Here is a 15,904-nt window from a genome sequence, read left to right as displayed (position 1 = left end):
ACTTCCAGCTTATGTACATAACATGGTATGTGCAATCAGACAATCAGTTACACAAATTATGAATGTTTTACCAAATTATACTGCCACAGGTTGTGTGGCATGTTTCGTGCCTTTAAGTTTAAACATTTAAAGAAGTGACGTTTGCTGTTTGAGGGCATGGTTCATGTCCACTGAGACAATCTTTTAGACCAGGGGTAGGCAACCTGTGGCTCTTGAGCTACATGCGGCTTCTTTGCGCTTCTTCAGTGGCTCCCTGTGGCCTTTAAACATTTCATCAACCAAAGTGTGCTTCAAACATCTTTTCCTCCAAATTTTGCCAAACCTCAAAAGCGGTGGCTACTCTTAAATCTCCCTAGCTAGGCTAGCTATGGGAAAGAAAGAATTTATTAGTTTCCTGGACAGCTCCATTTGCTTTCACCACCAACTCTGCAGAGTTAAAGTTCCAAATAATAACAAACAGCCCACTGCAGAGGAGCCACCTTGTAGTAAAATATATTAATGCATGCTCATTGAGACTTATTAGTGGTGTTGGCTAATTTAGACTTAATATGCTGTGTTTCCTTCATTATAGGGTTCAAATATGTTCTGTGGCTCCTTATTATTTTTGGTCAAAAATGGCTCTTTTGATAATAAAGATCTACGACCCCTGGTTTAGACTGTCATTTTAATCAAGGGCTATGTAAGTAACCTGATCTCAGAAATAAGAAATACATAACTGATCCCCAGGGTGAAATTGGGACATGTTACAGTTGCTCTTAGGATGCATACAGGCATGGAGAAATTAGAAGAAAATAGAAATAAGAAGTATGCAAAAAATGTGTGTTTTTACTACAATATCTCACAATATATATATACAGATGTAAGAAATATGAGGTATGTTGTTTGAGAAATCTGTACACATATGTACATCGTACCACAATCTCCTGGCATTGCAGGTCATCCAGATAACATGTAACACACTGACATTTGTAATGACAGTAACAAAGTGGCAATGCTGCTAAAAGACTCTGATGAATCAGTTAGATTATGGAGAGCCCATATTTCTCTTGCTGAATAGGCTTTGGGGACCCCTGCCTGATCATATCATCCTGAAAAAAGTTTTATGAATGAATGAATCGATTAAAAACAATCACAAAATAGACTACAATAAAGTACACACATCATTCACAAAGCTTTATTTACACGAATTTTCTCACACTCAATAACCGGAGAAGGAATAAGCTGAATCTGTAATCATTTAACATTGTAAGGCTTTTTAAAAACTCAACAGAGGGCAACACAATTTTAAATCAGCACATAGTTAATTTCATAACTTGACTCCCAAAACTGAAACACATCTGTATTTTACACTGGTTCTCACTTTACAAAGTTCATAAATAAACACCCCTCTTGAATTATAATTTCTATTTCTCAGTGAATTTTTTTTTTTTTTTTAAACACAGACAGAAAGGATTTTGTTCACAACTGGAAAAAAGTATTTCCAATGTTTTTTAATACACAATGTCAGGAAATTTTAAGGTGTAGGATGCTAGAAACATTACATATTGATTAGTAGATTCATGACAACCAACTTTATGTATTATTTTAATGTCTCATTTCTGAGGTTCAATCACAGGAGCTATATTCGATTGTTGTTCTGTATGCCACAAAAGAAAGTTAAGGATGATGATCACAGGTACACCTTTACTTAAAGTACATTTATTGCTTAATTTTCCATTGGAATAATTCAATTGATCAGATCTATTCCTTTCAAGGACAATTGTTTACTACTAACCATGTTACTTTATTGTTTATACTCTACCCATTATCAATCATCAATAACAGGAGGAAGATGACATTGTTTCCCACGGTCTGGAATCTGGAACAACCTGTTCTCCTGTCCATTCTCCTGCGCATGCGCCAAGAGAGCACCAGCTGGCCCAATCAGCTATTTTACCCCCACACGCCAAAAAATCTGAGAGTGATTTCCAGAAGATGGCGACCGCTCTGGTGGTGAGTGCACCGCAACACACTTGTAGTAAAGTCACTGAGTTTCACATGTAACTCCACAAGCTGTGCGTTTAACTACTGTTTAAACACCGACGTTAAAAGACAAGGACGGCTCAGAGACTTGTCAGGCTCGGTCACTGTTTGAACTTCCTGTTACTACCTCTGACAGGTAACACAACTCGCTAGCCAAAAAATATTAATTAGCAGCACTCTAGATTAACTCTGACGGTAGTCGCCTTTTATTTTAGATTATTCCTACCACTAACCTTCGTACAAATCACAACCACTGCTGGTAATGTGTGTCAGAGCGGGGGAAAGATGCCCGGTGAAGACACAGTGTAGACCGGGTGGATAACTCGGTCGGTCCCCTGAGATGAACTCTGATGTTGGATGAATGAACGCACGCGCCGCTAACGGTTCTCAGTCAACCGTCGGATAGGATCTTAAACAGACAGATAAACGTTTTTAACGGGCATTATGAATACAATATTACGAGGGTAATTATTTTACCTTACTATAGCGACAAGTCAGGGGTTTGGTAGGTTACCAAAACACCTGTTATACGATGTAAAACGATGAATTTGCCATAAATGCTACTGTTTGTGAAGAGGTTTCACTGCACGAGGACATTTAACTTCATCTGGAGTTGATGTTATTCACTGTGGGTAATATCAGAGCATCTGCAGGTCCTTAAAAAGTATTCATTTTTCCACATATTAGGCCTTAAACGTTATTAAATTGTCTTAAACGGAAAGTTCAGATTGTTTGAAGTCTGTTTGTGTGGAGTATTTCTCCATAGTCAGTGTATTACATACAGTAGATTGTAGAGTGTACAGTTTGCACACCCCCAGTTTAGAGAAGCAGGCTGGAGTCTGACATGGAGGCTGAGCAATGTACTGCTGTAGAGGGGTCAGCGACAAAACGAGTTTTAGCCATCTAGAGAAAAAAAATCCTTCCATTTTCATCCACTTATTCAAGACCAGGTCTCGAGGGCAGCAGGCCAAGCAAAGCACCCCAGACGTCCCTCTCCTCAGCAGTGCTTTCCAACTCCTCCTGGGGGACTCCAAGGTGTTCCCAGGCCAAATGAAATATGTAATCCCCTCCAGTGCATTCTGGGTGCCTGGAACACCAAACCACCTCAACTGACCCCTTTTCAAAGTGAAGGAGCAGCGGCTCTACTCTGAGCTCCCTCCAGATGTCTGTGCTCCTCACCCTGTCTCTAAGGCTGAGCCCAGACACCCCACAGAGGAAACTAATTTCAGTTGCTTGTATCCACGGTCTCATTCTTTTGGTCACAACCTATGCCCATAAACTACCCTACACATAAGCTTATGACCAAAGGTGGGGGTTGGGACATAGATGGACCAGTTAAAAAATTAAATATCTGTTTAAGTGTATGCCATATCTAGAGTGTTTTCACTGCTTTACCTTAATGTCAGACAGTTTCCTGCAGGTAAATGAAGTGCTCTTTTCAAAGCCAGACTCCATTTAGAAAAAACAGTGATTACCATTGCTGAGTACAGGGGCTGCTAGTCTACCACTGCCTTGAAAAGTTATTGTGTGATTTTGGTGATTAAAAGGATTAGTTCAGATTCACCAAAGTCATACAAGAAACTAACTAACTGATCGAGGCAGTGGTAGACCAGCAACTACTGTGTTCAGCAACGCGAAATCACTGTGTTTTAGAACTAAATCTGGTGGCTTTGATAAGGAATTGAAGCCATTCACAGCCTTCCCGTCAGAATGGGCTGTCTGACAGGAAGGTAAAGTGGTCCACTTAAAGTGGGTCTTTATTTAGGTGGCTAAAATATGTATTTTAGCTGACTAGCGTCCACAGTAGTACATTGCTTAGCCTGTGTGTCAGAATCCTGCCTGCTTCGCCAAACTGTGGGCGTGCCAAAATCCAAACTGTCCCTTTTGAATTTGGTCTTAATTGCCATAAACATCTCATCTAATTTCATCAATCAGTTTTTTACTTGTTTTTGTCACAATAAGTCTGGCTCTTCTGCATAACAGTCCACATTTCTGATGTTACAAATCTTTAAACCTTCCACTGAATATAATACTGTCTTTTTATTCTGTGTGCTCTTACCTGTTTGCAAAATTTAGATTGACCTAACTCACTCTATATTCTTACATAAATCCTGCCTCTGCACAGGACCACATATACAGTGGTGGAAAAAAGTTTTCGGACACCCTTAAAATTTTACACAATCTCAAATATTATCATGAAATATTTGTGGAAAAATCTTTTTTGTGTTTCAAAAGGTGTGGCTGCATTAGACAGATACAAACAAATACAAATTATATTTTTTTGTTTATTGCTTACAAGAAAAACTAACAAAACTAAATTCTTGACAGTTTCAATATGTCAGTTCTCAACATTGTCGATATCAAAGTCAACAAATAACAGAGAATGTGTTCAAAACTGAACAAAAAATAAATAAACCATCACATCATCAAATTAATATTTAGTAGTCCTGCCATTGGCACGTAGTAGAGCTCTAATCCTGGCTGGCATGTTCCCCACGAGCCTTTCACACTGTTGAGGGGTAATCTTGTCCCATTCTTCTTGAATTACTGCTTTTAATTCTTCTAAATTCTTTGGTTTATGCTTTGAAACAGACCTTTTGATAATCCACCACAGATTTTCAGTGGGGCTCATGTCCAGGGATTGAGCTGGCCACTCTAAGACCTGGATACTGTGCTCCTGCAGCCAAGTTCTACTGGCCTTGGATGTGTGGCAAGGGGCATTATCTTGTTGAAACATCCAGTTTTTACCTCGACGGAACAGTGCACGCGCAGAAGGGAGCATGTGGGTTTCGAGAATGGTACAATACTTGGTAGAGTTCAATGTGCCATCACAGACAGTGAGATGACCAACACCAGCAGCACTCATGCATCCCCAAACCATGATACTGCCTCCACCATGCTTGACAGTAGATACTGTACATGCTGGAGATAATGCTTCGCCTGGCCTTCTGCGTCCCCTCACATTAGTAGGAGGAAGATAAAGCTGGAAACTGGACTCATCTGACCACAAAATCTTCTTCCAATCCCTGGCTGTCCAGTTCTTGTGTGCCTGGGCCCAACGACGCCGGGCTAACCTCTGTCTCTCATTGATCAGGGGCTTCTTGATAGCCTTGTAGGACCTTAAGCCATGATCTAAAAGTCGGCCACGTACAGTGCGGGTGGAACACTGGACACCAGTTTGGTTTGACCACTGCTGCTGAAGCTCCTGTGATGTCATTCAGCGGTTTTGCCTGCACATGCAGATCAGGATGCGGTCATTTCTTACTGAAGAAACCCTTGGACGCCCAGATCTTGGTTTGTCTTCCAAGCTGTTGGTTCGTCTGTATTTCTGCAGAGTGTATCCAACTGCTGAAGGACTGCATCTGCACTTCCTGGCTATCTGGCGGCAGCTGTACCCTTCCTGGCTGAGAATCTTTATCTTCAGGCGTGTTTCCTGCGTTAGGTTCCTTGTTTTAGCCATTTTTGTGTCTGATGAACTTTCAAATGTTCTGGCTTTATGTAGACACGAAGCTTGGCAACAAAAATTGTGTCTTTTAATAAAAAGAACGACCTTCATCACTGGTACCAAAATGACCCAATACTCAAAAATGTATTTTTATGGAACCAATCAATTTTAAGTTTTTAATGGCTTTTTTAGGATTTATTTAGTATTTTGGCTGTGACTGTACTAAAAGAAATTGCACTTGAAGACCTAAGAGTGATTCTTAATGCAATATTTCACAAATGCATGGGGTGTCCGAAAACTTTTTTCCACCACTGTATACTTCTTACTTGTATATTTCACTGCAGTGAAGTGCAGCTTGAATTAGAAAAAGATGATTTGTCCAAAAATAAGTCTTAAATTTGTTTAAAAGTTATCTTGGAAAGGTACCCAGACACCGTGGGATACGAACTAAATTTGAGGTTGTTGGTTCATGGATTCTAAGTTGCCCCTGTTACATTTAGTGGTTATATGCGTAAATATAATCTTTTTATTTTTGTTCATGACATTAGCTGCCAAAGCCCTCAATACAAATGCAGGGTAAACAGGGTAAAATGTTTATTGTTTAATTGTGGTATTAGTCGCAAGGACAGGTGTAAAAAATCATATCGACTTTAACTTTATTATTCAGGGAAGGAAATTCATTTGAAGTGCCAAAAAATACACAAAAATGAATAGGAATAGGAACGGTGTAACACTAAAATAAAACGTACATTCCTGTCGCAGGGTGCTGTGTCATGTAGTCCTCCCTCCCTGCCTGAATAAAGAATTCCAATATGTTATTTCTGTGGAAAAAGTTCAGTTAATACTTGTGAACATGAGCTACTCTCTCAAAGCCAGAAACCAGAAGTAAGTCTCACTCTTGTGATGTCATCAGGTATAAAGTCTGGAGCTGGTCCCTAAACCGCGAATGCCTGACTTAGTGGACCTACAAAACAATTTTCTTTTTTATGCTGAGATGCTCTCAGTCCTGAAACAGAAAATGTACCAATATACTGAGAACATTGCCCTGGGTGCTCTGTGTCATCTATAACATCTTTCACCATGCATTGTCTGTGGGGCAGCTCTAATGCTTGATGACAAAATTTGAGTTTAATCACTCTACTCTTTGGATTTTGGATAAAGTTGTTCATGTTTACTGATATTTTTGGACTGTTTTAAACCACAGGAATAACATGTATGAGTTTTGAAAATGAGTTCCCTTTTTTTTAACTATTAAAACTCCCCAAATAAAAATACCCCCAGTTGACGATCTACTCACACACACCTCTTGCACACTCTTTAAAGTATCAAAGCTATGACAATAAAAACTACAAAGGTTCAAATAGGCTGTAACAGCGCAACAGTGTCAGTAGCCATCATCACAGATGGCAGATAAGAAACATGGCAGTTGGAAAAATGTTCTTTTTTGACATTTCTTTGTTGTATTTTTAAATGCATCTTTGAACTTTTTTTTTTTTTAGGTATCAACCTCAGTCCCTACTAATCCTGAAAAGGAAAAATGTGTAACAACCATTCCAAAGGTGTTGAGTCCTGAATCCTACATCAAGCATCCATTACAAAACAAGTAAGACCAAAGCTCTGTTTATCTCTCTTTTCTTTTTATCACAACGGAGTCGAGCAGGTTTATATCTCATCTCAATATCAGGTACAATAGTTTTGTGGATTTTTGTGCATCTCTTCCAGTGAAAGGAGTTGTTAATGAGCAACGTGACTAATGAGGGAACACGTGCAGTTTGTTTGTAGTAACTTGTATTTTGATTTGCAGGTGGGCTCTTTGGTTTTTCAAGAACGACAAAAGCAAAACATGGCGAGCCAACCTGCGTCTCATCTCAAAATTCGACACTGTGGAAGACTTCTGGGCGTAAGGATAATATTTCTACTAAATCAAACCTATTTATTCATAAAACAATTTGCTGCAAACTTGGTTCAGCTATTATGGAGGAGAAGTTAAATTTGAATGCGAGGACACAACATCCTTAATTAGCTGATATTGGAAACCATATTAATCATCTTAATTTACTAACCTGTGTTCCTCCACCAAAAAGCAATGTAACATTTTGGAAAATAACTCTGAAAATATAGTTTTCTTGTTCATGTTGTACTCTTAACACCTGTGTCAGTCAATATACTGTGACACTGGGTACATTTGCTCGATGATCAGTTATCAGTTGTTTGAAATGCCTGAAGTTAAAGTTCATATTACACCATATTTCTGTTGAACATAAAATATTGTCCATCCTTCCCAGATTATACAACCACATTCAGCTATCAAGTAATTTGATGTCCGGCTGTGACTACTCACTGTTTAAGGTAAGTGTGCTTTTATCATTGAACAACATATCCATTAAAGGGAGCTTCCATCTGCGTTCTTTTCTGTGTTTGTCAGGTGGAAGCTCCCACTCAGCCATTACCAAAAAGCTGTGCCATAGGTTACAGCGTTATCTATGCTCTCTGTAAAGCCATCTGTAGTTCAGGTGTATCTTCAGAACCAAAACAAAAAATTTCCTTAAGTCTCGTTTCCACCAAGCAGTATGGTTCAGTTCAGTTGAGTTCGGTACGCTTTTTTTCCCCGTTTCCACTGTGAAAAGTTGTGGATGGTACCAACTGCTCCATACTGTCCCCATTTTTGGTTCCCCCTCTGTTGGGGTACCTAGCACACAGATCTGGTACTAAAAGGTGGAGCTGTGAACACTGCAGTCTGTTGATTGGTCAATAGAGGATGGTCACTCTGCTCAGGGCTGAGTTGTGGCTGGTTTTGAAACTCATGTAACCACTGTTCATATTTCAGCAAGTTTTAAATATATTAGTAAACTATGACTATAAAATGAGAGGATGTTTTGTTGCCTCTCACATCAGCTATAGACAGAGAAAAAATAACTTAATTCACTGGGCCGACTGCCGGCGACATTTACTTGTAATGTTACTAAATGTAGGAGTTGACGACTTCTGCTAGTTTTAAATATCCCATCGGGAGAGACTCTCTCTCTCTCCAGCTTGATATTTTTTGTTCTGAAAATGTCGGTGTGTGACCTCAATTTTTGCGCGATAAACGAGGTGCAGACCTTTCTGTGTGTTACCAATGATGAGGAAATACAGCGAGAACTAGACGGAGCAATGACTGACAACAACCCCGCCCAAATTTAAGAGTACTGTTTGTGGTGGAATCGCTAGGGTCTAGGTACCATGTCTGAAGGTTCACTTTTGGTTCCAAAGGTACTATAATGAAAGTGTTCGGTAGAAATGGGGTTTTGATGTATTGTGATTCTGGTCCATTTAGTGCCATCTCATTACAAAGGAACCAAGGGTATTAAACATGAAGTGACATGGCTTGATGGGTATTTCATTCATGTGAGTGAGTTTTGCAGACTTGTGACTCTCCATCATCAGTTATACATGTACCCATTTGGTGAGGGGAATCAAAACAGTTTATTTCAGTTAGTAGCAGAAAGTCAGGCTGCACTTCACTGAACTTCACTTTATCTTCTCTGGTGGCTACAAAGAGCTTATGAAAAAAAGAGTTGGTTATGAGCATCAGTCAAGACTGAAACTGGATGTTATCTGTCATAAATGTGACAGAAACAAGATGGAAATGTGTCATCTTGTGCTGCAGTATGGAGCAGAATTATAGCTATCAGATGAAGGTGGTTGCTACTTAGGTTTTACTGATAATGAGGATTTGCCGCAATACAGTGGAGGAAAATCCTTGCATGTACATGCTGGGATGGTTACCAAATGCATATCAAACTAGAGAAGATGTTTCTGGGGAGTTGCCATGATCAGCAGATGAATCATATAATCCCTTGTTTTGTTCGGCTTTTGAATTCATATAACGCAAGGCTCTTGTGATACATTCCTGAAGAACTAAAGAAAACAAACGTGTTGTAGTGAGGCGCTGGCTTGAAGATGCATATCAAAGGAGAGTGGGAAAAGCTGAAGACCCATAACTTTGATTCAATCTTTTGATTTTTCTAGCAACATTTCCTGTCTTCAGGGTCTGTGTTTTCTTCTTGCCGCATTATTCTCACCACAAACTGTCCAAAGTCAGTCTGGAAGCAGACTGAGCCCACCTGATCAGTTGGTATTGGTGTCATTTCTTGACCTGTGTCCTCATGAGAACATCACGTTTTGGGTTTACTTGACCTTATACTTCATTCTACTTAACTTAGACCTGTTGTCCTTGTTTCTGGACACTTTGTGCCATCTAGCGGTAGTAAGAGCACAATACACCAATCCATGTAAAAACAAGATGGCAGCCATCTCTGCCAAGTCAGTCTGCAGCTGATCCCAACACAAAAGTGGACTAGGTTCAAAACTTCATCACATTTTATGGGGCAGGCAGCTCTGCCCCACCGATCTCAGAACAACAGGTACTGATAATTAAAGGTAATGTACCTACCCATATGACTATAGGGATTACGGCAATAGGCGAATTTGCCAAAATGTCGAACTATCCCTTTAAGTTGTAGTTACAATATAGAGGAACATATATATTTTTTTAGCATATTTGACGGCTTTAATTCTGAAATATTTTTTTCTTTAAATAATAGTTTTCTCAAAAAATAATTGGACTTTACTTATTTCCTGTTTTTAGACAAATTGGGAATGCATATTTGATTGTTTCTTCTGTGCAGTAGTTGACCCCTTCAATCTAAAATCATAGGTATTTTATTTATCTAATAGGAACCACACAACCCATTCTCATTTGCGTGGTTTATATGGGATGGTTGGGGTTTTTTTCCTCCTGGTTTGACTTGAATACATCAATGTTTCTACCTTTTTATCACATCCATGTTCTGTCTGGATTATAGCCACAAAATGCTTCTCCAGCTAAAAACTGAGAATGTGATCAAACCAGACAGAACTGTATATCAAGATGTCAAAGCTGGCCACAAGTCCACACAAATTGAATCTAGAGCGTGTCTCTTTTATCAAGTGACATAATCTATATACAGTGACTGCATTAATTGTCTAACTGCAACTTGCAGGTTAGAGCCCTCAGTGAATCAGTTTTTAAGCTTTCGATTTTAAAAGAAATATACCTAAATATACACTACAGTGACTCCTAGCATCATCGTTCTCGTAAGGATTTTTTACTTCAGCATCAAGAAAAGCCCAACGGGATGTCTTAACAAGGGGGAGAACGGCCAAATTAAACAGTGGCACATATGGATGAAATTGGTAGTTTAGAGACAGAAGACGTCAATTAAGTGTATTCAAATATATATGACAGCGGTCATGTCACAGCAGTTATAGTCTGATATATGATAGCAAACTTTACAATGAACTAGTACTGGTGATATAGTACTGGCAGGAGTATTGATAGTTATCCATAACAGAAACTATTATGCAAATATCAGCCACATCTTGTTTTGCAGAATGTAATGCCACACTAAATTACGTCTTAAATTATGCTTTTAGAGGAACAACGATAAAACTTAACCACTTTCTGTACTATTAGTGATGGATCTATGGATATGTTTGGATTTTTTAGTGTTTCTGACCTTTGACCTTTATGTGGATACAGGATGGGATTGAGCCCATGTGGGAGGATGCACAGAATCGACGAGGTGGCCGCTGGCTGATAACTCTGTCCAAGCAGCAGCGTAGAGCAGACCTGGATCGGTTCTGGTTGGAGACGGTATGTTCAGTCCTGTCGAATATTGGTGACTTTAACTATCCCAGTATAAGTTGTATCTTTAGGCCTGTTTCAAGCAATCCATTTTGTCATATCACAGCAGGAGAAGCACAGTTGTGAAATTAAAGACTACTGAATTTTATTTTGTTGCTTTGGTTTCAGGTTGATAGAGGAAGAAGCCCTCATTAATGTTATTAGTGACATCTGTGCATTTCCTTCTGTGACAAGTCAAAATGTCTGCCTTGAAAAAAAAGCCTATCAGCTTCTAACTGCTCCCCAGTAAAAATGTCTGCTTCTCCTGCAGCTTTTGTGTCTTGTGGGCGAAGCTTTTGGTGACTACAGTGATGACGTGTGCGGAGCCGTGATCAATGTGCGAGCCAAAGGAGATAAAATAGCAATATGGACCACGGACTACGAAAACAAAGATGCCATCACACAAATAGGGTAACCTGAAGATGCCACGATCACTGATGACAAATCTTAACATGTTAAAAAGAATCGGTACATTAGGTCAACTGAAGGAAATCTTTTCTCACTGAATTTATAGTGCATGTAAAACCCAAATGCCCCCCAAATTTTTCCATACATGGGCTGACATGGCTTTACTTGGTTTGAATCGGCACCTCAGACCAGAGAGGCAAAGATTTGTGTCTCCATTACAACAGGGCTTCCCGCTTGACGGTGTGTCTTTAACTGATAACATGCTTGTCTTGAGTCAATGACATTTTAAAGCAGCAGGCTGATACACAGCTAAAGGTCCCACATTATTTTGCTGCAAGTGGTTTTCCATGACACAGCACGGCAGATATGCAGGTGAGCCTGTTGACTGCAGCTCTTCATCTAACATCTCGCTGTGGCTGGTATTAGACTTGTTTTTATAAAAGAGTAGCTGCTAACAAAGTCCTGCCTATTCAGTAATAAACACATCCTTTAAATTCTTCAAAAAAAGGTCTTCTGTTATTTAAAAGTGTTAATTTGAAACAGCAAAATAAGGACATGTTGACTTTTTATCAGCAGTAGCTCAACACGACTTCTATACAGCTGAAAGCAAACATGAAACAGTCAAAGCAGACATCTAAAAGTACAAACAGGGACGCAGGGGAGAAACTAAACTCCAAACCACAGAGATTTAGTTAAAGGCTACAAAAGTACTGAGAGCTGAAGACACAGAGGATTTTAAAACCATTTTTCTCTCTGGTTTCCTGAACAGACATGAGTTTAGTGTTGCAACACAGGCTTGTTTGATGGGGAAACATGGGAGAAGGGAGGTGTCAGGGGACAGCTGTGTTTGGCAAGACATCACCACTATCCTCTTGGAGGCGGTTGGGTGTGCTTTTGGCCTGACGCCAGAGATGTTTCATTTTGGACATGGCGTGGCATGCTGAAACTGTCAAACGCAAATCGGTGTGACATGCTTTGACTCGGCACAGTCAGAAGTGCCAATGGAAGCCCTGATATAGAACCATTTTTAAACATTTAAAAGATTGTGTAAGGCTCTTCTTCTGTTTTTTCTAACTTGGAAAATAGTTTTATAGTCCCAGATAGTTTTAAATGAGTTACTTGTATTTTAAAGTCTTAAGGCTGCTGTGAAACTGCGCCTATCAAGTTTGTCTTGGGTGTGTCAGTACAAGAGACAAACAAGAAAGGACGGCAGAGGAGGTATACACACACGCACACCAGTGTAACTGGGCTGGAAAGCAACAAATAGGTCCACAGGCCGAGATCAGTAATATTAATAATAATAAATTCTGTTTATATAGCATCTTTCATACAAAGTGCTTTACAATAAGAGCAGCATAAGCACTGAGTGATGCACATGAAGACAGACAGAATGAACACAAAATCAGAGTTGTAAAACTATAAATTATAAATTCAAGTAAGATTTTAAAAGAGTTACAGCAGCGTGAAGTGTAAATATAAAGAGTTTCAGACTTATATCAGGAAGTCAGTGCTAGTTAAAGTCAAAGGCTGCATCCCTGATCTTCTTTCAGCTGTTGCTGTGAACCTCCAGTAAACCAGCAGCAGATGCTTGCAGTGTTCTTGGAGGCAAATAGTTAACAAGTTAGTAGTGTCGCTTGGTCCAGCTCAGACTGGCCTGATGTGCGCTCTCCTCTTGGTTCTGGTTAATAGCAGAGCTGTGGAGTTTTGAATGAGCTGCAGTCAATGCAAAAATAGTCAATTTATCTAAATGTCTGTGCGAAAGAAGTGCTCAAAGTGCAAAAAAAATGATAGAGTGAATAAAAACAGCAGCAAACATTTCAGTCCTTGACTACCATCAGTGCTACTGACATGACTGCTTCACAGAACAGATGCAGACACAGGCAGATTGACTATTTTTGCGTTGATCTCAGCCCCTGGACCTTTATGCGACTCTCTAGCCCAGTTACATTGATGTGCTGGTATCTCCTCTGCTGTCCCTACTTTTATTTTACTCACTAGTACAGTGTTAGATATGCATTTAGCTTTTAAATCCCCAGTATCATGTTTCAGCTTTTCTCTCCTTTTGTAAAGAAAATCCCTCTGGGGCAAAATATGTTAAAGATACAGGATCACTGGACGACCTCGGAGAATTACTTTGCTGCAGCAGGATACATTAATAGAGATAACACTGGGGAGGATTATGTACGTTATAGGCCAGTCTGTCTTTCAGTTGTCATTTATAGGCACATTAAGAAATGGTTTTCTGTGTTTATCTGCTAATGTGTTTGTTCTTTTTGCCTTTTCTTTAGGCGTGTGTACAAAGACAGATTAGGCGTCCCACCAAAAGTGATCATCGGATACCAGTCACATGCAGACACGGCCACAAAGAGCGGCTCCACAACCAAGAACAAGTTTGTTGCCTGAACACCGGAATCACCCACCATGCCTTTTTCTGTTCTGTAATGTTTCCATGAATGTAACTGACGTGTTTACCCACTAACAAACATTTGAAGTGGAGATAAAGCTGTTTCCTTTCTGTTTGTTTCTATTTGTTGCCTCTTCACCAAAGCTTTTGTTTACAGTGAGAGGATGTGCAGCTGAAATGTAGCACTGTTGTCTGAACTTTATTTTGTGTGTTGGTGGGCTGAAGATGAGCAAAAGATGTTTTGATGCCCATATCTCAGTTTCAAATGCAGCTGCATATTGTTGGAGAATTTGTTGTTCTTTATCCTTCACTTAAGTGTTTGTCAGTTATTTTCTTAAAGTACTCAAAGTAAAACATTTTCGACTTGGGTATCAGCTGTAGCTCTTTGTTAGTCCTGTAATGTGACACAGTCAGTTTACAATATAAATGTGTTGATTTATTGCACTTTTAGTTGCACAGTGGAGTTTTTAACCATACATTGCAACTCAACGCACATCTTCTGAACATGAACAGCACTAACAGGTGGATTAAAAAAACTTGAATTCAGCAGAGTCATAGAGGTTTTGACATCTTTGTGCAGTTGTTTTTCAGTTTGACAAATTATTTAAAAGTCACTTTATTGCTGTTGTATCAAATAGAATATCTAAAAGTGAGCTGTTTTCTTTCTCGTGAAGCAGCTTGTGCAATATAGGAAGAAATAATATTGAGGTGTGTGGTGCTTCGTCAAGATTTTAAAGTCTGCCACTCAAGCAAAACACAAATTTCTTGTTAAAATGGATCAGGAAGCATTGTAACTATGTGCCTCAGATTTATCACAAGAGCAAAAGTGAGCCATTCATACCTGAGCTCTTGATATACTTTAACCTCTTATGAATCTTGAGTTTTGAGTTTAAGAGCACAGAAAGATGTCAGTGATAAAAGCAGCATTTTGCATCTCAGTCTGTCTTAATAGTGAGGATGATATTTTTTCAAATGTACATATTGTTTGGTATGTCTTTTCCCGTACAAGTGCACAAGCCATGTCACAGTGTAAAATGTTTAGTCAAAAAGTTTACTTGTTAGTTTGGTACTGATCTACTGCTTTGATGAAGTGTACATAGTCCAATCTGGATATTGTTTTGTATGTGGCAAACACAAAAAAAAGTAAAGGTTTGGAGGGATTGAACTGTGCCTTGAATGTAACACCCTGTCCTATATTTTGATGTACAAAGGAGTGATAAAAATAAAATTAAAAATTAAGTTTGAATCATGAACTGATTATTTTTGATTGTTAAATCATAATGGCGTGCCATATTTTCCATTTAATGGTGGTTTAGAGCAGTGGTTCCCAACTGGTCCAGCAACATATCCCCCTGATGTTGCCCGGCGCCATTAAACTATAACAGCAGCTGGCCATGCATCATGCTGATATTAAAGGACAACTTTTCATTGTTGTCTGATGCCGGAGTCACTGACCAAGCACCGGTTTTCAACAACTTAAAAGTTGTGGGTTGTAAAATAACTTCACTTGGTTTCACACAGTCCTGAAAAGTGGTCTCCTGGGGGGGGGAGTCCTGTGTTTGTTTGACCGATCCACCACCCCAACCTACCTCCTTACATGGCCTTTCACTCTTTATACTACTTCATTCCAAATTACTGGCATATGATTATGTGGGTTATATATGAATTGGAGAGCATTACTTTTCATTAGTGTATGTACAGTATCGTATATAGTAGTATGTATGTACAGTCAGTGCATGAAAACAGACTGTTACCACTGTTTATGATTAGCATGCTAACATGCTAAACTAGGATGGTGAACATGACAAACATTACACCTTATAAACTTCAGTGTTAGCATTACCAATATGAGTGTGTTAGCATGCTGGCGCTAGCATACGTGCATGGTTAGGTTTAGGAAAAAAGAACAGGGTTTGGT

The 15,904-nt window shown here is 39.3% G+C and overlaps 1 protein-coding gene across 1 annotated transcript; it reads left to right on the top strand.

Annotated features, from left to right (window-relative positions):
• The first annotated feature begins 616 nt into the window (after positions 1–616).
• Positions 617–15,232, top strand: LOC117261006 (eukaryotic translation initiation factor 4E-1A-like). The gene is made up of 7 exons (XM_033633181.2): positions 617–1,992; positions 6,967–7,070; positions 7,272–7,367; positions 7,753–7,816; positions 11,031–11,144; positions 11,446–11,585; positions 13,871–15,232. Exons 1-7 carry the CDS (start codon positions 1,975–1,977, stop codon positions 13,983–13,985), a joined length of 651 nt encoding a protein of 216 aa, XP_033489072.1. The 5' UTR covers positions 617–1,974; the 3' UTR covers positions 13,986–15,232.
• The last annotated feature ends 672 nt before the right edge of the window (positions 15,233–15,904 follow it).

This window comes from Epinephelus lanceolatus, chromosome 7 (genome assembly GCF_041903045.1).
Source record: "Epinephelus lanceolatus isolate andai-2023 chromosome 7, ASM4190304v1, whole genome shotgun sequence".
In the NCBI taxonomy this organism is placed as follows: Eukaryota; Metazoa; Chordata; class Actinopteri; order Perciformes; family Serranidae; genus Epinephelus; species Epinephelus lanceolatus.
The sequence above is the reverse complement of the archived record's forward strand: the minus strand, read 5'-3'. Positions and strand labels throughout refer to the sequence as shown.